The sequence below is a fragment of the Hemicordylus capensis genome, chromosome 1 (genome assembly GCF_027244095.1).
Source record: "Hemicordylus capensis ecotype Gifberg chromosome 1, rHemCap1.1.pri, whole genome shotgun sequence".
Classification (NCBI taxonomy): domain Eukaryota; kingdom Metazoa; phylum Chordata; class Lepidosauria; order Squamata; family Cordylidae; genus Hemicordylus; species Hemicordylus capensis.
The window spans coordinates 267,871,384-267,895,212 of record NC_069657.1 but is presented as its reverse complement, the minus strand read 5'-3'; the positions used below and the strand labels follow the sequence as shown (position 1 = coordinate 267,895,212).

General features: G+C 43.8%; 1 protein-coding gene across 7 annotated transcripts in view; it reads right to left on the bottom strand.

The window, feature by feature from the left end:
- Window positions 1-11,843: 11,843 nt before the first annotated feature.
- The window catches only part of ATP7B (ATPase copper transporting beta), a 72,936-nt gene continuing 60,950 nt past the window's right edge, over window positions 11,844-23,829 (bottom strand). For all 7 annotated transcript variants that reach the window (XM_053285088.1, XM_053285085.1, XM_053285087.1 and 4 more), the window contains 8 exons: window positions 22,750-22,935; window positions 20,304-20,502; window positions 18,719-18,865; window positions 17,710-17,852; window positions 15,578-15,781; window positions 15,334-15,451; window positions 13,494-13,596; window positions 11,844-12,305 (listed from right to left, as the gene is read on the bottom strand). In XM_053285088.1, the coding sequence (XP_053141063.1) occupies window positions 12,050-12,305; window positions 13,494-13,596; window positions 15,334-15,451; window positions 15,578-15,781; window positions 17,710-17,852; window positions 18,719-18,865; window positions 20,304-20,502; window positions 22,750-22,935 (1,356 nt within the window). In that variant the 3' untranslated portion in view covers window positions 11,844-12,049. The remainder of the gene's footprint in view (window positions 12,306-13,493; window positions 13,597-15,333; window positions 15,452-15,577; window positions 15,782-17,709; window positions 17,853-18,718; window positions 18,866-20,303; window positions 20,503-22,749; window positions 22,936-23,829) is intronic.

Sequence of the window (23,829 nt, the reverse complement as noted above, 5' to 3'; positions counted from 1 at the left end):
AAGGAACAAGCAAATTGAACCTCTGAGCCCTCCATCACTAAAATGCCCCCCAAATCACTAAAATGTCTCACCAACCATGGGTACTCAGGTTGCGGTTGGCAAGACTGGTCACAATTTCCCATTCGTGGATACTTAAAACTGTAACAGTAAAATTACATCAGGGAAGAAAATAAATCAGGAATTTTTCTAATTTGAGCAAAACTACAGTTCAAGTAACTCCATATGTTACATTAATTGTGCAGGCCAGAACATTTCCCACCATTTTTTATTTCGCATGAAGCAGTCTTTTTTATTTTGGATGTGGGACTTGACTCTGAAAAACAGGAATGCAAGTGTAGTGTAATGGCTGAGACAATAAATTACAAATCGGGAAGTGACCCCATAAATCTCACCTCTGCCACAAGCCATTTTCTCCGAGTCTCAGCCATCCACCGCAATATGAAAATAATATTGAACTAATACTGAACTTACAGGGCTTAAGGATCATAACAAGATAATGTATGTGAAGTGTCTTGAATATTCAATAGCATTGTATAAGTATTAATTATTATTGTAATTTAGCAAAGAGGTGCTTGCTTGCTTCAAGGAGTACAGCTTGCCTGAAGGCACTCTATGGATACCTGTCCATTTAGGACTAGAGTGGTTCAGGTCCTTGAGGAGGAGAGAACACAGAGGCTGAACATGGACCTCTGCTCCACAAGTGAGACTATTTCCTCCAGTTTCTCAAATAGGCTGTCTTACTCTAGACCTGCTGCTGCTGCTGCTGTTACTACTACTACTACTACTACTACTACTACTACTAATAATAATAATAATAATAATATTTATATACCACTTTTCAACAGAATTTCTCAGAGCAAGTTTACATAGAAATAGAAAGTAAAATAAATAAGATGGTCTCCTGTCTCCAAAGGGCTCATAATCTAAAAAGAACCACAAAGTAGACACCAGCGACAGCCACTGGAGGGATGCTATGCTGTGGCTAGATAGGGCCAATTGCTCTCTTCCTACTAAATATAGAGAATCACCACTTTAAAAGGCACTTATTTGCTCAGCTAGCAAGGGAAACCATTTAGGCTTGCCTTTGAAAGAGGCAATACACAATAAATGGGAGGCTAAAAATGAGAGAACACTACACCTGCCTTCCATGATGAGGGCAGTGTGGGAAGCAGGTATATCTAACAAAATGAGTTGTTCTGGCTCATGGACGTTAGATTCTCTCTTATTTTTGCTGCAAGAGACTAACACTCTCTGGAATAGATATAAGTGTATAAGGCCAAAGGGACAGGGACAGGGACAGGAGAGCCTAGAGGCACTCAAGGGTCAAGGGCAAGAGTAATTCAGGAGCTTTTTGATGCCCCCCTCTCAGTGTTCCCTCTAACAGGAATTCCCAGATGTTGTTGACTACAATCCCCATTGTAATGCACCACTCAGAAGTTTGTGGAATATAGGCCTGGAATATAGGCCTGTGTCTGATTTCATTTTATATTAAGAAATGAAATCACACCTGAACTCTGGGTGAACTGCCTGCTCTGCGAAGGAAGAGGCATTCCAGCATTGCATTGTGAACTGGATACTTAAGAAAACACAAAGGGCCGGGCCTGAGCTAATCAATATGCTAAAATGTAACTCACTATCAGATAATGTCTGTGGAAGAAATCAATGATTAGCTTTGCTATGCCCAAAGGGGATTACTCAGTTGCTGTCTATAGAAATTCCACCCTAGGAGAACACCTGTAGATTTAGTCTTTCTACTAACACTTGCTCCCCCTCCCGCTCCCTTCCAAATACACAGTTTGCAGAAGATGAGATTCAGATTTCTCTGAACTGGCCAATATCCTAAATAATTAAAAGACATTGTCCAGAAAGTAACAGCTTTGTCACCCCTTCTGGGGAACCCAGGAAAAGATTAGATTTGTATAGATCAAAGGAAAATACACTATAAAGAGTGGGGGCCACTAGACAGAGAGTTTAGCAGTTCTGTGCCTATGGGCAATCCTGCACACAGAAGCCATCCCAGAGTTTGCTGCTAAGCCGCATGGAAAAAGCAGGAACTCTGCCCATGGATGCTCAGCCGTGCCCTGAGCAGACTGCAAAAGGCTCCTGTCTCCTACCAAAGGCCTGGCTTCTTCAACTGAAAAGATCTCCGCTCTCAAGTCTCTGATCCTGGTAAATATGCTGCTTCTACAAGCCTGGAATTCCTTCATCCCTTCCCCTTCTCCTGCTCCCTTCCCCTCGTCCCCCTACTAATTCCTGCATCTCCCCCCAAACCATGCCAGCCCTCAGCCTACCTCCCCCCACCTCTTTTCTGCCTGCATCTGAATTGTATTAGGCTTTAGGAAGATTTAATGCCCACGCATATGTTAGTTAGGCACATTACACTACACCTTGAATCGGAAACATGTTTTTAATGTGGATTATTTTATCCTGATGAGCAACTCTTTATAATAAAGCCCATTCAACTTTCTGAGTGTGTCTCTCTCTATCTCTGTCTGCGTGCCCAGATCCTACATGGTCATCATCTCAAAGAACCAACTCTGTTTGTGTATGATGTGACTTTCCCTCTTTCCCTCTGAGCATGTACAGAGTGTGAAACTAGGTATAGTTCACAACACCATAATCCCTAGCCAAAGGCTGCTGCAGCTGGGGATACTGAGAGTTCTAGACAACAACGTCTGGGAATCCCTGTTAAAGGGAACACTGCCTTCTGTATTTCTTCAAAGCTTCGCAAAGGCTACCTGCTCTTTGGATGGTAAAGCATCATCCATTCTCTCTTTGGTAGAGAATAAGGCTAGAGACCACACAAGAGGGTCTTCTGAAGCTTTAGCTACCAAACCAGTGGTCCTTTTTTGGACGTGCATCTCTATAACCTTGAAAACGAAAATAAAATTGTTTGGTTTTGTAAAAGTGGAGTCTCAGGAATCCACATTCTGATCCTATTTTCTGTCTGTGCGAAAATTCACAGAGCAGCATAGATCAAAGTTCAACAGCCCTTCAAACAATTTGTTAGAGGAAGCTATAGTGCTGGCTTTTTACCAGATTATTGCTCTCATTCAGGAAGGACTGTTTATGTGAATGCATATCCCTTGCATACCAGAGAATTCTCATTAAAACACATACACTGTGATGCACTCCAAGTCGAAGTTATATTACGGTTGGTATAATTCTCACTATCGTGCATTTGAAAGTTATCAAGGAGCTGAAGGAAAGCTCATGGGGCGAATGTTGGTCTACTACAGTGGTTCCCAACTGGGAGAACATAAGAACAGCCCTGCTGGATCAGGCCCAAGGCCCATCTAGTCCAGCATCCTGTTTCGCACAGTGGCCCACCAGATGCCGCTGGAAGCCACAGACAGGAGTTGAGGGCGTGCCCTCTCTCCTGCCATCACTCCCCTGCAACTGGGAGACTCCAGATGTTGCTGAGCTACAACTCCTATCAGCCCCAGCTACAATTTATTGTGGCTGGGGATGATGGGAGCTGTAGTTCAGCAACATCTAGAGCAGTGATTCTCAAACTTGGGTCCTCAGGTGTTATTGGACTTCAACTCCCATAATCCCCAACCAAAGGCCACTGGGGCTGGGGATTATGGGAGATGAAGTCCAATAACACCTGAGGACCCAAGTTTGAGAATCCCTGATCTGGAGGCTCCCAGTTTGGGAACCACTGCCCTACTAGTAACCAAGTATGTAATTGTATGGGCTTTAACGGGCTGGGTAGAGTTAAGGCTTATAAGAGCAACTCCCCCCCCATTTTTTTTTTTTTTTTGGCAAGAGTCTTAAGAGCTACCGGCACAAAATAGTGGCTTATGGAGGCAGAGCTTGTCACAAAATGGCAGCTTGTACAAATACTTACATTGACAGAAAAGGGATTTTAACAGCAAACCCTCTAAATTCCAGGGGAACTTTGCAGGAAGACATGAGGAAAGCAAGAGGCATTGCTTTGTGGGGAAAGAAACTGGCAAGGAAGTAAAGGCAACCTGAGCACTCAGAGATTAAAAGTGGTACACAGAGGTGTAGCTATAACTGAGCGGATGGGTTCAAAGAACCTGGGCCCGCCAGCTCCTGAGGGGCCCCCACCTCCACTCCACCCTATTTTCTTCATTATCTCCCTCACTCCGAGGGGCTTTCGGAGAGAGGGGTGAACATGGCCCACTCTCCCCTAGCTACACCTCTGGTGGTACAGTCATGGCCCCAGCCAACTAGCCCCAATTAGGTTTGCAGTACAGTTGTCGCTCACCAACCACAACGGTTCCATTCCTGGAAACCCTTGCGGTTGGCGAGGCATAGGATTACATTGTAAACAGGGGGTTAGGGGAATCACGAGTGCCAAAATGCCTAGGGCCATTTTTTTTTAATGGTGCCACCCATGAATACTCAAGTCATGGTTGGCAAGGGCAGGGGTGACAGTTCGCCAGTCACGGATACTCAAATCTGTGATTGGCAAACCCGCGGTTAGTGAGGGGCAACTGTACTGGCTTGAAAGGGAGGGCGGGATCCACCCCAAAGCCTGGATAGCCAGGAGCTCCTAACGCTCCTGGGTGGGTACAGCATCCAGCATTTTCTCTGTAAATGAAAAAACTACTTCATGGACCACTACTTCATGGGCAGTGGGGATGTCATGACTTTAATCCAGAGTCCCTCCTGTCATGCAACGGGAGCTTCTGATCCACCCTGATGGAAACCCTCATGTCCTATTAGAGCTTCCAGGCAGGTAATTCTGATTATGCTCACTAGGCTGATCCTGTTAGTATATTTTATTATTTCCACCCCAGAAACATGAGAGAGAGGAAGGTGGTAGAAGACAGAACTGAAAGGCATTCTGTCACAGCTTGTCACATAATGTAACCTTAATGCTGGGGGGAGGGAAACATCCCTGCCTCCATGTCTGTTTAATAGCAGTTTGAACAAGGACACATTTCGCCTGACAAGGAGCTTGAGTACACAGAGTGCTTTTAAGAAAAGAATGGAGTAGATTCACTTAGCATGGAACAATATTGTTATTCGGAGGACTCTTCTACACATTCAAAGCTGGCCACAATTACATTTTCTGCTTTTATGTGATTCGCTGACAATAGCATGTCTTCTGGACAACTTTATGAAAGAGAGCTTTGCTATGGAGATGCCCCACAATACAACTTTTGCAGATTCAAGGACTGCGACAACATCACACGAAATGTTGGGTGGCATGAAGCTGAGCCCAATAAGAAATGTGCTAGTGCTCAGGAACTTGAGGTTAGGACCAAAATAAAACAAAATAAAACCTTCCCAGAACCAAATTAGCTAGTGACTCTGCACAACATGCGGCTTGGCTTGCTTCCTAGAGAGATTTGTTCTTCAAGCTCCTTTTGGCATTCTTGCAACCACATGCTCTCTGTTTTATTAATTTTGTTTTGCAAGTGCATGCCTTGTTTTTCATTTGAAAACTGTATACCCTGCCTTTGTCAGGAGACTCAACAACATTCTAAAGATATTGTAAAAGACCAATGAAAAAAAAAGTTATACGATTACCAGAATAAAGAGAGAACGCATGAAGAAAGAGATAACAGAGATCACAACTAAGTTCAAAGCACCAACATAATCTAAAAGGAACCTGAAAAAGAACAGTTTTCAGCTTCTGCCAGACAGTGGGAGAGGCTAGGCAGATCTCACGTGGGAGCAAGTTCCATGATATGGGGCTACAACAGAGAAGGCCCTCTCCTGTGTGACCATGAGACAGATCTCCAAGGGGAAATGAACACTCTAGGAGGCCTTACGAAATGAAAACGTAAGAGGAAACAGTTTCATGTGGTGGGGAAGGCAGTCTCTCAGATAGTTTGGCCCTAAACCAGTGGTATCCATGATGACATCCATTATGTAAGCTACTGATTAGTATTGGGGAGGAATGCTTTTCGTACCTTCCAGCTCCAAATTTTATGCTTTTTAAGAGCACTGTCAGTTTGGCCGCTGTTAAAAGGTGCAGCCACAAGTCTTCTCCCCCCCCCCGCCATAACTTCTACTGCTGTGCAAAAGGCAGGGGGAGGAGAGCGATAAAGTAGAGACATGCAATTGGCAGCCCCCAACAGCATGTATCTTTGCATAATCATAGTAATTAAGTTGTCTCCTTTCTCTTTATATTTCAGTGACAGTATGTATTTAATAAGCCAGATTCCGTCAAACAGGTTGTTTCTTAACCACTCTGCTTTTTGGATTTGCAGCTGCATTGCAGAGAACTTAAAATAGCATTGCGCTTACTGGAAAAAACAATTCATATCAGAAACCAGAAGCCCAGGAAAGGAGAGCCTCAGGCTTCTGTGCACGGATGCTCCTGGCCAGATGCCCATGCACAGCTAAATCAGGCCTGCATGCATGGTTCTTACCATGATCCACATGGGACGGGATGGAGGAGGATGCACCACCTTCCTTCCATCTCGTATTAAGTTAGTAATGAGCATTTCCAGCCACTATTCACAGCCACGAGGCATATGACTAGCCATTCAGTTGTAGAATTTAGGACACTAGTTCAGGAGTTGCCTGAGTTCTCACACACCTTTACTGAGTTCACCCTCCCTGCTTCAGTGTTTTGAATCCTTAAGGCTTTTCCTCCCACCATTCTATATAGAAGAGGGAGTCTAAATCATAGTCTATGATATGCTACAACTACTCAGCCAGGATATAAACTCCCAGAATCCACTACCAGTGCCTGGCCTACTTAGTCCTCTTTATCGAACCTCATACCAACTGCCATTCCTATAAGCTTGTTCCAGTGCTCTGTAACAAAACAAACCCCTATGATAACTAAGATTTGACAGCTTTTCATTGGGATTCCATTTTAATTCTAGTCTTCTCCATGTCTTGGGGTAGATGTGTACCAAAATAGGGGTTAGATTGTAATCCCTGAATAAAGATAGATAATAGATATAGGCTGCATTCACACGCAATGCGAAAACACAGTTAAATGGGGCAGAGGTTGAAATTTGTGAACGTCCGAATGTCTGAAACCGTGACTTGCAGTTTCCCTCGCTAAACTCCACTTTGAACCTTCAGTTTGTAGTGAGTGTCGCTTCCCCAGCCTGAGGTTTTGAGGTGGCAGTGTTATGTCCAAATGCAGATGCTGCCATAATCCTAGTTTCATGCCCCCACACCCGCTGCTGCTCCTGCTGCTGCCACCCATTAAAGTAAGTAGCCCTGCACCCCCAACACCAGGTAATTACCCGGATTACTCAACCCAACTTGCCCACAATGAAAGTAAGTAGCTCTGACTCCACTCCCATACCCTCAGGCTTTAGGGAGCTCCTCTGCCCCTTTACTCATAAAAGGGAATCCTCACCAGATCCCCCTTTACGAGTAGACCTCCAAACCAGTCTGCAAACTGTTTCGAACCGGTTCCGTTACGGTTGGACGGGGCTGGGTCAGTTCAAATTCGAACCGAACCAGCCTGGACAGTTCCGTGCACATCCCTAAAGCGGGGTGCCCCCTCATGTGATTCCCCACAGCAGCCACTCTGCATACACCATAATGATGGTCCAAACCCAGGGCATTTGAATGAGAGTTAAGATCTGTCCCTGGTCCCCGTCTTCCCCCAGTCTGCCCATCCAGCAACACCCAAACACATGGAATGTCAAATTCTCCTTTAGGGCATCAAAGTCTTCCCTGGAGTGGAGTGGGGTTCACTGTGTGAGAGTTCTATCATTAACCAGAGAGAATGGGGGCCCCTATATTTTGGATGGCTCAACTCAGGAGTGAGCAGTCCAATAGAAGACCGAAGATTTTTGAGCCTAAATTCCTTCCTAGTGGACTGGTCCTCTCATGAGAGGGCTAATCCCCAGGCTGCAAGCCAAAACAGGGGCAGGAGTGTGGTTTGGTCTCCCTGGACTGCTTTGCTGGGGGTGAGCCAGAGTAAGAGCAACCTTGTTCACAGTGGGCCAGACCCCAAGATCCTTTGCCCTCCCTCATATACATACCCGCTCCTAGGAAGTCATCATGTTCCCTTCCCAGAGTAACAGAACTGTGGTTAGACAAATGACTGAGATTCAATTCACAGTTCGAAAAATTAATTGTGGGTTCAGCGACGTCCAGTTTCACATTACAGGCGAATGCAGCCATAGTGCATTATAGACTTCAAAAACCCTATTGTGGTAAGCAGTTATGAAAGTATCGGTTTTACCCTCGCCGTAAAATGTTTAGAATCAGTTGGGTTAGTTTTGCACCCTAATTATTGACATTGATTTAAATACACATTTACCCCCTCTACAATCTGAGGCACATTTCTCCCTGAAGTGTATTTTTATTAACAGAAAATGACTCTGCTCCTGTCTTTCCTTTCTAGAGAAGCAGTTACAGGACAGGTTGTTTCCAGGTATTGCTTAGGTGTGGTCAGCGAAATCTCTTAAACTATTTTTTCAGCAAGGGCAGAATATCTCCATCACTGGCAGAAATTCTCCTGCTCTGCCTGACACCCCAATTTTTTCTATACATAGACAAACCAACAGACAGTTAACTTAACCAAATATTTAAATCACTTTAAAAAAAACCTGAACACCCTCTATATTGACCTCTGGTGGTGATTATGGGAAATGACACCAGCACCACATCAATTATAAAGTTGTGATTCTTGCTTTCTTTCTAAAAGGCGAATTCTCCCAACTGTGCAAGTCCAACTAAGTTGCTTTGACATGAGTGTAAGGTCTTTCCCTTGGCAAACAGCAGCCATGGGGCAGGAGGAAGTGTGTGATATAGCTGCTATTTAACTTTTTAAGAGTGCATTCTTACAAAGCATGAAAGTCACCAAATTGTAGATGGGCAAGCACAGCATTTGCTAAGACAACAACATCAAGAGTGTCAAGTTCTGGTAGTAAAATTATGTTGTTTCAGCTGACAGGAACATAGGTAAGGTAATATCTTAAAAATATTTCAAAAGTTAAGCCAAACTCTAATAAAGGGACAACAGCATGGGAAACCAACACCACTTTAAGTCTGCCACAGGACTCACTATGAGAAAGGCAAAGTCTGTACACCTTAAAAGCTAGTGATCTTTACAAACTGATTTTAAAGACTAAATTTTACGTGGGGCTGGGACTTCAACAACATTTATTTAGTCTTTATGCATTTATCAAATAAATTAAATTTGCATATGAATAGAAGAAAAAGAAGAAAGAAAAATATGTTTTTAATATAATATTACAAGAATGTTTTCTAAATTGGATTTTTCTTTTTTGAATAACTTCACACACTGTAAACAGATCATAGACTGTATGTATATCTATGTATGTATGTATGTATATGTATGTATATCTATGTATGTATATACATAGACAGTATGTATGAGAGGAAAGGAGAGAGATGGTCAGGGAGAGAGAGAGTCAATTGGGATAGCCCATTTGACTCACGGGTATACCCCTTAGGTTCTGGCCATGCTGGAAGAGGATGAAGGAGGATGAGGAGGAAGGGGTGTGTGTGTGAGAGAGCGGGGGGATGGATGGAGGGAGGTTGTAATTGTGGTCTCCTGTATATTATTTTGAAAAACTGTTTAACCGAAGATGTGGACTTGTTCTCAATGTTCTGGGCATTACTCTCATTCTAAAAGCGCGAGCCAGAAGTAATGTTACTACTACGACAGTGGTTGCAGGGCTGTTCAGCCCCAAAATAGTTTATTGAAATGTTGTTTAGTTTATTGCAGCATCAAATTCTCTTTGAGAGAGGCTATAGTTCGGTGGCAGGTCACATCTTTTGCACACAAAAGATTTTTTGTGTTTGCTGATAAAATCTCTCGTATCCGGGCTGACAGACTCCACAATTATTGCAGAGTCTAGTGCAGAGGTGTCCAGCAACTCCTCTTATGAGGTTAGGCAGGATCAGTTTCAGTTTGTGACTCCTGAGGATGTGGACAAGCTGCTTGGAAGGGTGCACCTGTTCTCTTAACCCATGTCTGACATGGCTTATACTATCTCGCAGGGGGTTTGTTGTAGAAGGCCTGGTAGATATGATACATGCTTCTCTAAGGGAGGGCAGGATGCCTCCTTGTCTGAAGGAGGCAATCATTAGACCTCTTCTGAAGAAGCCTGCATTGGATCCCTCAGAGTTAAACAACTATAGACCTGTCTCCAATCTTCCATGGCTGGGCAAGTTACTTAAGAGGGTGGTGGCCACCCAGTTCCAGGTGGACTTGGAAGAAACTGATTATCTAGACCCATTTCAAACTGGCTTTCAGGCAGGCTATGGGGTGGAGGTTGCCTTGGTCAGCCTGATGGATGATCTCCAATGGGGAATTGACAGAGGGAATGTGACTCTATTGGTCCTTTTGGATCTCTCGGCAGCTTTTGATACTATCAACCATAGTATCCTTCTGGACTGTCTGAAAGGGCTGGGAATTGGAGGCACTGTTTTGCAGTGGTTCTTATCCTACCTCTCAGGCAGATTCCAGACGGTGTCCCTTGGAGATTATTCTTCAAAACTTAAACCTTTATATGGCATCCCCCAGAGCTCCATACTGTCTCCAATGCTCTTTATCATCTATATATAACCACTGGGAGAGATAATTAGTAGTTTTGGTACAGAGTGTTATTAGGATGCCAATGACACCCAAGTCTATTTCTCAATGTGAGAGTCATCAGAAAAAGGCATAACCTCCCTAAATGCCTGTCTGGAGATGGTTATGGGCTGGATGAGGGATAAGAAACGGAGATTTAATCCAAATAAGACGGAGGTACTTATTGTGTGGGGTTGGAACTCAGGAAACAACTTCGATCAGCCTGTCCTGGATGGGATTACACTCCCCACAGAAGTAACAGATAATCTCAGTCTGGGACTGCTTCTGGATCCAAACCTCTCTCTGGTGTCTCAAGTTGAGGCTGTGGCCAGAGGTACTTTGTATCAGCTTTGGCTGATATGGCAGCTGCATCCATTTCTTGAGATAAATTACCTCAAAACAGTAGTACATATGCTGGCTTGACTACTGCAATGTGATCTATATGGGGCTGCCTTTGTACACAGTCCGGAAACTACAACTGGTGCAAAATGTGGCCAGGTTTGTCTCCAGGTCATCTTGAAGAGACCATATTTGTTCCATATTAAAAGATCTACACTGGCTACATATATGCTTCTGGGCAAAATACAAGGTGTTGGTTATAATTTATAAAACCCTAAAACAGCTTAAGCCCAGAGAGCACTTTCTTCACTATAAGCCCCATGAGATCATCCAGAGAGGTCCATCTGCAGTTGTCACCAGTTCATCTGGTAGCTACTCAGGGATGGGCCTTCTCTGTTGCTGCTGGAGATTTTAGAATGTGTCCCCTGCTGAAATAAGAGCCTTCCCATCTCTGACAGCTTTAAAAAGGTTCTTAAAGGCATATTTATTCACCCAAGCTTTTTAATTAGAATTGTGTTTTTAAACTGTTTTAATTTTTGTTTTGTTTGTTTTATGTTGTTGTAAACCACTCACAAGTACATTTGGGGTAGTATACCAATATTGTAGATAAGTAAGTGGTCTCGGGTTCGATCCCAGCTTCTTCAGCTAGGGTTGGGAAAGACACCGCTCTGAAAATGCTAGTCAGTGTAAGAGAATACTAAGCTGGACCGACCAACGGTCTGATTCTGAATAAGGCATCGTCGTGTTCTTTTTTCAAAACCAGCCTTCTCTAAAATACCCACAAACCGGTGAGGAGCTTTGTCTTTGTGATCAATCATTCCTGCTTCATGTCATGTTATTTTCTGCCAGTAAGGATGTACAACCAGCCGGATCCATCTTCCTGGTATGTATACTTTGCCCTCTATAAGAAGTCCAGTTCTTGGAGCCAGCAAAATCCTGATCTTTCAGTTAGAAAGTACAGTCAGTTATGCCCCTGTTTTCTATTATCATTTGCAACATATGATGGCTAAAATTATTTTATTTCTTTATTACATCTTTATACCACCCCATACATGAGTTTCTAAGTGGTGTACAAACTTGTGTAAAACATTCTTGGGTAGCCTTTGGTACACAGATTAGAAGTGTGGGAAACCGCCCTATGCCCCTCTGTTCACTTTTATGCCAGGCCATCTCCAATCCTTGTAGTTCAGCTGCTGTAGGACATTATTAGATGTATTGGTCTTCATCTTGATTGTCCATGAGGAGTGACCATTTGTCTGCTTCATCCCCTGTGTGCCTTGGCAGTCTGTCTGAGGTCAAGGAAGAGAGAGATACTTGGCTGCTCTCATCCCATCCACCTGATCTGGGTGAGTCGCGTCTTCTGTCATCCATTCCAATATGGACACTGACTTGTGAAGGAGTCAGTGGCTTCATGCACCCTTGAGCTTGTGCTTCAAATCTTTCCCTATCTGGTTTCTTATAGCTAAGGAAAATTTGGGGGGCGGGGGAGGAACAAAAAAAAAGAAAAAAGAAGGTTAATATAAAGAAGTGACATCTCTGCTGAAAATACTTGCCAATGGTATTCCTCTTTTTAATTAGCAAGTGCTATTTGATGAAGTTTGAGGGGGAAAGGCTTATCTAAAATTGCAAAAAGTAATTGGACTGTATTAAGTGACAAAGTCAGGAGATCAACACAAGCATGAGTGTGTATACATTGGCACCCTTGCTTATTTTAGGAAACCATGATGTTGGTTCTAGGGTGTGTGTGCTACTGTAATAGGAAGTGAATCAAGGTGTTTTGCACACTCAAGAAGTGTAACAGAAATGCTAATTATTATTAAATATTAAAAATACCCTTTTCTTTGGCCGGTAGTTCCATTCAAATTGATCAGGTTCTTGCACTTCTGTTAATAGCCTCAACAAGCATGTCACTATCGAGGTTTTGCTATATGGAAGTTTATTTTAATTTGATCAACCAGCTGAACAGAAGACTATCAGTGAGCCTTAATACATAAATGCATACAGACAATTGCATTTTAGCACTTCTCTGCGTAAACATATCTCCCTTCCCTAAAACAAAATCAAAACAAACTAAGAACAACAAAAGTGGGGGCGGGGGGGAGGGTGTGTGGATCTAAGGGGACAAACAGAAGGGAAAAGCCCAAGCCCACTTAAACAGACACACACCCCGTGCTGGGACTGCACAGGTGAGACTGCTCCAACAACAACAGTGCCCCTCTCAGTGCAGGTCTCACATCTGTGAGACAAGAGCAACAGGTTGCCTATCGTTGCACATGGGGATTCCCTTCACTAAACCACTGTTTCTGTGGACTCTTTGGGAAGGCTCCCATGAGTTTTCACAGTCTTCCTAAATAGTTCATTTCATTACTGAACTGCTCTAGGAAGGCAATTCACTTTCAATATTATGAAGAAAGCTTAACCCCAGTTGATACCTTCTGATCCAATACCAATAACTGCATCCAATTTGGGAAAAGCTGAAGCAAGAATTCTCATATTTAGGCTAAACAATTACAGAATATTCCCCAGACAAGTGAAATGCACCCATCTCCAATGGCTTGGCATTCATCATCTTTAGGGAAATTATGCACCATGAAAGTTAGCTGTAGCCCTCAAAGTCATGATCATATTGATGAAACTTTCCATGGCTTACCATTTAAGCTGCAGGGAAGAGAGCAACACGGATACTGAAGATGCTGCCATTGCTGCTGATCCCATCCATGGCTGGAGCACAATTCCAATAGGCATAAATACTCCTGACATTAGGAGACACACACAATCACAAACAGAACTTCAAGGTTTAAACAGATGTATTTGTAAGTAACTGCAAAACAAATTAGTCCAGCAGTTAAGTGGAACCCCTTTCTGGCACAGCCTGTGGCTATTTCTGTGGGTTGCTCTGGGAGTGGAGCGGGGGGGTGCTAGTAATTTATCACCTCTCTCTGCCTGCTCAAAGTCAAGTTCCAGTTTAGGGAGGATGGATGGGGAGCATTTTATCAGATATATGGCCTCCCCTCTCCACTAAACCAGTCGCCTGCCTTCTGTCGGACACACTCCAAACATGCCATTTTAGAGCACGCCAAAGAACTAGAGTACCGGGATTGTGGCTATTATAAGTGGACAGATGTAGATGAGCAGGAAAAGCTCTTTTACCAATAGGTCTTTCTTCTTTCCACAGTCACACGGCAGAAAGAGTACAATGCCAATATGCTGGTTTCCTTCACTTCCACGCTTTCCTTCCCTCCCCTCCCCTCGATCCTGTTTCCCAATGATCATTACTTATGGTTCGGATTCAGCTGTTCTATCATGTATCACCAAAACACGACACTCCTATTATGTTTTTTCTTAAGCCAGACAATAATCCAAGGCCTGCTTCAGACCACTATGACTAACCATGATTGGTCTATAGGAGTACAAGCCTTGAGCTCACATGCTTCCAATCTTCTGCACACAATTAGACACATCTGTTCCTCCAAATATGGGAAACTGTAGTTTGTAGAAACTACAGTTAATCAACTAACAATTTGTTAATTGCTTGTGATTTGAATAAGCTGCAAGTTTTTTGTCTTTGGAAAAAACAGGGAACTGCCTGCGGAAAAGTCTAGCCTGCTGAAAACAAGCTCCAGTCCCACGCACCTGCCAGACATTCTCACATACACCCCTCTCTTACAGGGCCAACAGGCCAGCTGGTGAAAATGTAATCCCTCTCCATGTGGGTCTTGCTGATCACAATCACCAGCCTTGTCTCCTGTAGCCAGGATAGTCCATAGAGTCAAAGCACTGGGCTTGCTGTGTGTCTAAAAGAACCTGGCTAACAAAAAGGGAAGGGGAGGGACTTCTGCCCGAGCGCGGCAAAAAGCTCCTTCCTCTTCGGAGGGGGGGAAAGAAAGAGTGAGAGGGCAGAGCTGAGCAGCACATGAACAAGTTATGGGCCTCTGCTACCCAACAGAGAGGACAGAAGCAGTTGCAAACCCCAGAGAGGGCATCCCAGAGACACCGGTCTTGCTTCACCCCTGCTCCTGGGAAAGCCTTGCCATCTGAGGACAAGGGGCACTGAACAAGCAACATCATCTCCTTTGGCAACCTGCCAAGCAGAGCACCAGGGCTAAGGGAGGCAACTTTGGCCCCTGGGGTTTCATTCCGTTTAGCCTTTTTGCTAAGCTTCCTGCCTTTCTGTTTCAGCAGAGGACCCAGCCCACTGCTGGGTGGGACCCCGGTATGACTGGCGCCACAGCATGATCCAGGCGGCACACCACTAACAGCCTACTCCTGTTTAGTGGAGGGAACATTAGGGTCCTGCAAATGTGCATTTACAGTTAGAAACCATGAACAGAAGCTTCAATTGTGCTCCAAGTAGAGTAGAGCACATAAGCCTGATGTTCATGCCTGTTAACATAATAAACCACAGTTTGTCTGAACAAGACCTGCATATCTAGGAGCTTCATCAGACCTGTGCACCACTTTCTGAGGAGATCAACCAGAGCAAAACTCACCTGCTGCTATGGGTATACCAAGGAGATTGTATATTAAGGCCAAGATTAGATTTATTCGTATTCTTTTTACTGTCCTCTTGGATAGATGGATACTTGCGACCACATCCAGCAAGTCATTCTGCAGCAAAAATTAAAATTAAAATATCAGAGCAAAGCATTTTTCACCCCAAGCTCCCAGCATTCTCAAACTTCTGAAAAGCCCCACTGTTTTTTCTGAAAAGCCCCACTGTTATCAGGAACTCACACGAATAAGAACAATATCTGCTGCTTCAATGGCAACATCAGTGCCTGTTCCTATAGCAATGCCAACATCCGCTTTTGCCAGTGCAGGCGAGTCATTGACCCCATCTCCGACCATGGCAACACTTTTCCCCACTGTTTGAAGTTCCTGGACCTTGGCTACTTTGTGAGATGGGAGAACCTCAGCAAACACTTTTTTGATACCAACCTAGATGCAGAAAAAGATAAAATCTAGTTCACACAACCAGAAGTTAGGTTTTTCTAATTTACAGGTGGGGGAAGCACTAAAAACTGGGGGAGGGGCAGGGGGGAGATGGAGAAGAGCAATTTGCTCAAATTAAAAAGATTAACATCACGTAGATTTAGAGCCAGTGGTCACGGGGTGTGCAGAACCGGATTGAATCAAACCGGGTTCAATTCGAACTGACCCAGTCTTACCCCGAACCGGACTGGCTTTAAAAAAAAAAAAGGGGGGGGCAGCCAAACTGAGTTCAAACTGGACCAAGCCTGGTCTGACATGGACTGATTCAAGGGCTATGCTTGTAAAGGGGAATCTGGTGAGGATTCCCCTTCACAAGCAGAAGGTGGGGGGATCTTTTAAAAGTGTTGTAAGGGCAGCCAGTGGGGTAGCGAGAGGACACCTTACTGGCTTCTGTGGCGGTGGCACAGCCGTGGCTCCTCTAATGCCTGCTGGCGTTCCCTCCCAGCAGTGTGGGCTGGTGGTGGCCTGGTTCTGGCCTCCACGGATGCACAGAGACCAGAACCAGGCTGCCGCTAGCCTGCGCTTCTGGGGAGGAGCACCGGCAGGGCTTAGATGATCTGCCACTGCCTCCCCCCACCCCAGCAGCTGCCCTTACTTTTAAAGGATTCCCCCGCCCCTTTGCTTGTAAAGGGGAATCCTCACCAGATTCCCCTTTACAAGCATAGCCCTCAAACTGGGTCGAACTGGGTTGACTGAACAGACTGGACTACCGGCCGGTTCAGTCAAACCAGCTTGTGAACTGGCGGTTCGGTTCAAATTTGAACCAAACCACCTAGACCAGTTCCATGCACACCCTTACTTGCAGTTCACTGGAGACTTGATAAACACACACCACAATTTACATATTTAATATGTAGATGCAAAGTTAGAGTACTAGACACATGTCCCTGCTTCCATATGTGGGAAAGACACTGACTCTCAATAACTTTGAAGTTGTGGAATGAAAAGGTAGAAGTCGAGCGAATGTTTGTTTGTTTTTTAAAATTTCATGTGAGGTTGATTTTTAAAAAAAGTTTTGTTATACAGAAGTCCCCCCACTACATCAAGGGACTCTTCTAAAGAGACATAAAGAGGAAATTATTATGCAGGATTTAGATCCTGTGCTGGGAGGTATTCAGATGTAGGAAGTTTTTTCTTAATTTATATTCTAATATAAAAAAAGCGTTACAGAGAATTTAACAATGTATATTTATTTACCCTTAATTTCTAGCCTTCTCTGTCCCATCACTGGGACACAAAACTAACTGGGTGGCCTTGGGCCAGTTACCATCTCTCAGTTTGTCATCCCTCACAGGGTTGCTGCAAGGGGCTGGGCAAGAGGGGACAATCGACACACAACCCACCAAGAGGAGGCCATACAAATTTGGCTACTCTTAGCAACTTAGGAGGAAGAAAATAATAAAAATAAATAAATAATGGATCATAAACTGTCAATTTAATTCAACTGAAGCCAGGATTAGTTACCTCGTTAACTGGCAATTAAAAGAGCCCTTCAGCTAAATTATTAATTAATTAAATTAAAATAAATTTAATTAATTAATTAATTAATTAATTAAATTTATATACTGCCCTTCTGATACGGCTCAAGGCGGTTCACAACATGATAAAAACAATTAAAAACAAATTAACAATTAAAATCAAACTATTAAAACACAATAAAACCAATAAAACAGCTAAAAGCCCTGAAAATCAGGGCAACAATTTAAAACAGTTTACATATGAATACAAGCCACTTTACAGACATAGTGAGAAATGAATCAACATCTAAACAACAGTATCTGTTGTCTAATCTCCCTATTCAGTGGGCTAATCAGAAGTTGATCACTCTCTCTCACTCTCACTGACACACATGGTTTTTAGACCCCTAAGTGTACCTGAGTTGCAATTGCTTTGGCTGTTTTTCTGTTGTCTCCTGTAATAAGCACCACGTCCACTCCCAAATTTTGCAGTATGTGCATAGCTAGAGCCGCCTCTGGTTTGACTGTGTCTGCTATTGCTATCATGCCACAAAGTACCCCTGCAGAAGGAAATGCATGCATTTATTCAGCAACTAACAGCAAATGGCACCTCATACTATATTTACTAAGTCCCCCCACTCTCCCAATCCTATCAGCTCCAGGAAGGCAGCAAAATAGTTAAATGCACCGAAAATAGCCCAACAATAAAAGTAACTAAGAGTAACTTAACCCTGTCCCTCCCAGCAATTTTCCTAGTATCAAATATCACCCCTAAATAAGAACACTTTATACTGTTTCTGAAGATCTTCAGGATTCCAGAAGAAGGTGGAAGTGAGAACTCAGACCCAGCACCCCAGAAGTATGTCAGTCTAGGGAATGGAAAGGGGCATGCAAGGAACCCTCCTCTTCCCTGACCATCTCTGCATGTAACCTCTCCCACGTTCTGACCTTTTACACCTTCCTCTACCCACTTCTGCTGTTCAACAAATCCACACACACACACACACAACCCCCCCCCCCAATATTGGAACAGTAATTGGAAATCCTCCACAAACCAGAGAGATTGGTATTTATTAATAATGAAGAATATTTATATACCACTTTCCCACACAAATCTAAAAATAAACACAATGTAGACACCAGCAACAGTCACTGGAGAGATGTTCAGCTGGGGTTGGATAAAGGGAAGTTGCTCTCCCCTGCTAAATGTAAGAAAACCACCACTTAAAAAGATGCCTTCTTGCCCAGTTAGCAGGGACAAAGAGCCCTGGGACTGTTCCAAACTGAGCAACACTCCACCCACACAGCCGTAGCCAACCTGGTCTCCCAGCAGTCTCATCCTCCTAGCCCAATGTACAAAAGAGCTGGATTCCAGTTGGACTGCCGAATATGTGATGACAACTATATTTAAATATAATTGGACTACCATCGATAGCCACCAGGATAGCTGTGTGTCCTTTCATTTCATGGCCAGTCATGGCATCATTAACATCACTGGAGATATGCAAGCCATTCCGTCTCATCCATTCCCGGTTCCCAATCAGCACTGAGTAAGTCTGAGGAACTTCTGCATCTGTCAGGCATAGAAGCAAAAGGCACGTATTTAAAAGAACATTTCCACAATTTTCCAGGGTGTGGGAACTACTTGAATTACAGTATGCCCTCCCACACTACCTGTTTAATTGACACTGGGCATCTCCCCCCACCCCCCGATGGGCTCTGCAGCTGCTGCTATATAAGCAGCCGTTTTGAAAAGACTTCCCCACCCCGGGAAGAACACCAGCTTCATTGTACTGACAGCTTCCTTGTACTGACAAGCCTATCAAATGTTGTTGGCACACAGACATATTTAAAATTGTAGTATATGGCAGTTAAGAATTGCAGGACATGCTTGACTAGATTTATAGTATAGATGAGAACTGAAGGAACATTTTGGAGGTAGTTTCCCAAAATTCTTTAATGGAGCATGTAAGTCACCAGGTCTTTAGGAAGGAGGTTGTTTTCACTGCACACTCTCCACTTTCCTGGAGGGAACTGCACTCATTTCATGAACCCAGAGCATCCAATCTAATCCTACAGATGTGGGAAGCGCATGGACAGACAGACAGACAGACACCAGCTGATACTGGATCACAGGGACCTCCAGTGCAAGATCAGAGAGAGAGAAGCTTCTTAGGATCTCTCAGATGGTTTCAAAGCATCAATTAAAAGTTCCTCCTATAATTATAGGAAACTTGGAAGCAGATGAGAAAAAATGGACTGGACTTCTTCCAGTCTCTCATGCCCACCTCTCCCTTCTTACCAAAGCACCTCAGGGCTGGAAGGTTTCCACACCGAGACAGAAAAAAATGGAGCAACTCTCAAATCAGCTGTGCAGCTTGCTCAGGTATTGGACATATGCAAGCTGAAGATTTTTCACTTCATTTAGAAGTATTGCCACCAGAGTTGTCAGTTGCCTCTCTTTGATCTGTGGATTACTCACATGGAGGCTAACTCAACTCTCTACCAATACTGGCTCTTACACACTCCCTTGTAGTATAGTACTGCCTTGCTTTGGTTAATCCAGAATGAAAAAATGTGCATATTTTTAATGAAGTTGCTAAGCACTATTGTTTACCATTAAGACACTTCTTCAAACACTCAGCTCCTCTGCAGTTTTTAATCTTTGCTAGAGGCCAGCTGCATGTTAGAATTTGAATTAATAAGTCAATCTTTAAGAATATTTTCCCATCTAAAACTACAGCATATATAGTCATGATTTCATTTATGAGGTGCAGCTCTAGAAACATGGCTTAATACAAGGTTGCTCAACTTTGCCCATCCAGCTGTTTTTGGATGACAACTCCCACGACCCCCAACCACACTATAGGAGTTGTAGACCAACATCTGCAGGAGGGCCAAAGTTGAGCAGCCCTGGCTCTATAGAAATATCTGAATATTTGGCCTCATCTTCTTGGTTTAGGAACCATCTATTTAGCGCCCCTCAATTTATTGACAGTTGCCATACTCACCTCCCAGTTTGGAGACCCCAGGCTGTGAATTCTGTTCTGTGGCACCTCTGTCAATATCACAGGGCTGAAGGTTGGGATTGTTCAAATGCTGCTCTGTCTCACTCAGTACAGCTTCAATACTGCTGACACGGCAGCTTATTCCACAGCCAGGAACTGCCTGGAAATCTTTGCAGTACCCCAAGATCTCTGTGCCAAGCTCCTGCAAAATGAGTGCTTGAATGATACGTCGTTTTTCAATATATTTGTCAACATGCAAAAATAGAATCACATTAAAATCCTGTACACCAGTGTTCTCCAAAGCAATACCTACAGGTGAAACTCGGAAAAGTAGAATATCGTGCAAAAGTCCATTAATTTCAGTAATGCAAATTAAAAGGTGAAACTGATATATGAGACAGACGCATTACATGCAAAGTGAGATAAGTCAAGCCTTAATTTGTTATAATTGTGATGATCATGGCGTACAGCTCATGAAAACCCCAAATCCACAATCCCAGAAAATTAGAATATTACATGGAACCAAGAAGACAAGGATTGTAGAATAGAACAATATCGGACCTCTGAAAAGTATAAGCATCCATATGTATTCAGTACTTGGTTTGGGCCCCTTTTGCAGCAATTACTGCCTCAGTGAGGCGTGGCATGGATGCTATCAGCCTGTGGCACTGATGAGGTATTATGGAAGACCAGGATGCTTCATTAGTGGCCTTCAGCTCTTCTGCATTGTTTGGTCTCATGTCTCTCATCCTTCTCTTGGCAATGCCCCATAGATTCTCTATGGGGTCAGGTCAGGCGAGTTTGCTGAACAATCAAGCACAGTACACTGTATACTTTTCAGAGGTCCGATATTGTTCTATTCTACAATCCTTGTCTTCTTGGTTCCATGTAATATTCTAATTTTCTGGGATTGTGGATTTGGGGTTTTCATGAGCTGTACGCCATGATCATCACAATTATACAAATTAAGGCTTGACTTATCTCGCTTTGCATGTAATGCGTCTGTCTCATATATCAGTTTCACCTTTTAATTTGCATTACTGAAATTAATGGACTTTTGCACGATATTCTAATTTTCCTAGTTTCACCTGTAGAAGTATAAACCTACGCTAATTTACTTGTCATGGGTTTCTCTGAGATCTGTAGTTCTGTAAGAAAACAGAGATCTGAGAGGGTTGCAATAAAATTACACGTCTCCAGTTTCTTTAGGTGAAACATGATAGGCAGATACGTTTTTAAAAGGTTGTAGAATAGATGGTACAATATCTTGTTTAAACTAATATTAAAAGTTTTGTACGGACATGCAGACTTTTTTTCAGGATCAACCTCAGGAAAAACTGTCTTCCTTTTTGCAGTAGAAGCCATCCACACAAAGTACTGATTGGTCTACTCCTGTGTGCCACAAGCTTCACTCACATAACACCCCATCCTAGATCAGTTTTTCTACTTTTAAATTATATGTAGCTACCTATAAGAGCATTGGAGTGAACACATGATTATGCTGTGCTTAATTTTTTTATTTTTAGGCAGGGTGCTCATCTGAAGCATGAGAGAAAGAGCAACACAGAGTTCAATTCACTGGGCAGTAAGTCTATCAAATTGATTGTGAAGTTGTGGAGGGAGGAGAGGGGAAGAGCAGTGAGTTCCAATTCTAAAAATCTGCATCTGTATGCAACCTACGAAGCCATTTCTAAAGGAAAGATGAATTTCTTTCCTGATCCTCCTAAGAATGGGAAATTCTGATTAGGTGCATATATGTGTGAGGTTCTCTCAAAGCTCTTCAGAATTTTCTTGATTATCAAGAAAAATACGGAATGCTGGAAACATCGTTTTATCAAACTTTTATTGCAAATCTGGGAAACACCAGCCCAGTCTAGTGAGATTTCAGAGGTCCTCCCCTCTCAGTCCACTTCCTGTGGCCAGAGCCTCATCCTCTTAATATCAGATCACCTCCTGGGCCAAGCACAGGTAGAATGAGGTTGGGGCGGGGGCAGAGGCAATGCCTTAGGGAACGCAGCATCCCAGCCCCTTCTGGGCCAAGTGCCGGTGGATTGGCAGGGAGCTTGCCTCCTGTTGGACTGCTGTGCAGCAACCTGGCATGGTGCAGACTCCTGTCTCTGGCTGTGCTCAGCCTGGAGCAGCATCTGAGGCCAAGTACAGGAGAAGCGGGAGCCCACCATCTGCCATATCCAGCAGGGTAGCTGTGTTAATTTGTTGCAGCAAAACCAGAGAAACGTTTAGCACCCTAAAGACTCACACATTTGGCTCAGCATAGGAATTCATGGAACAGTTTCTGCACCCTGCCAGATGGCTGCAAGATGTATTTATTTAAAAGATGTACTGTAATATGCCACCATTTCTTCATGTACACATTCATGGCGTCATACAACATTTTTAAAAAGATGACTCTCCCTGTGAAACAAGATGGAACATAAAACTGAAGACATACCTCTTTGCAATAACGAGTGACAGCCATTCCTAAAGGATGCTCACTGCTGGCTTCTGCAGTGCCCACAACAGCAAGGACCTTCTTCAGAGAGAGTGCAGCTGCGGCCTCTCCTAGCAAGAGCACTCTCAGGACTCTAGGGACACCGTAGGTAATGGTCCCCGTTTTATCAAACATCACTGTCTTTACCTGAAAGAGACAAAGCAACCGTTGGATTTCACCTGTAAGTATTAACCTGAAGCACCCAAGAGTCTAACCCTATCTAACCCACGAGAGCTATTTACACAGAATGGTGTATCTTTTTATTTTTAAAAAATACTGCCTCATGCCATGTCAGCATGGTTTTCTTCCCCCGAAGAAGGGTGGGGAGGCTTCCTCCCAGGCACACTGGATACTTCCAGTAAAGTGGGCAATGGGGCAGGGCAGGGAGGTACACTGCCGCCCCAATGGATTTTAAGAAAACGGAGCTTCGGCGGGGAGAAAGCAGAGGGCGGGATAAGTGCACCCTGCCCTGCCCTTAAAGATGCACCACCCCTCCTTCGAACCGACAGAACCGCCCACCATTCGAACCGGTTCGGAGGCCCATAAAGGGCCTCCGAACCGGTTCTGTGCATATCCCTATTTGCTGCTCATGGCATTTGAGATTACAGAATGATGTAAGGATTTCTGTCGCCGTTTTTTAATTGTATTTTTTTTAATGGGACCAGTTTCCCCTCTGTGGAGTGGTGTGACTTAATACACAATGTTCACTTTCACCCATGAAAGACTCCCGCTACAGGCCAGCTGTTGGCTGAGTCAGCTGCAACATCAGGTTGCTTACATGTAACTAGGGTTCTTCTGGTGGTCATCTGTCCACCAAGTTACATGTAACTAGGATCATCTAGGGTCATCTGTCCATTCACACAGTTGGGCTCACGCCTGTGCAAAGGCCTGTCTGGGAACTTTCCAAGCTGTTACTTTAGAACACCTTTTTGGCGGTAGCTCTGCCCTCTCTGCTTCCCACAGGTCACCCATACACCCTACCTCCTCAGTTTAGGAGTCTGCAGCAAAAGATTTTCTGCAGCAGGGAGGAGGGTGGGTGTA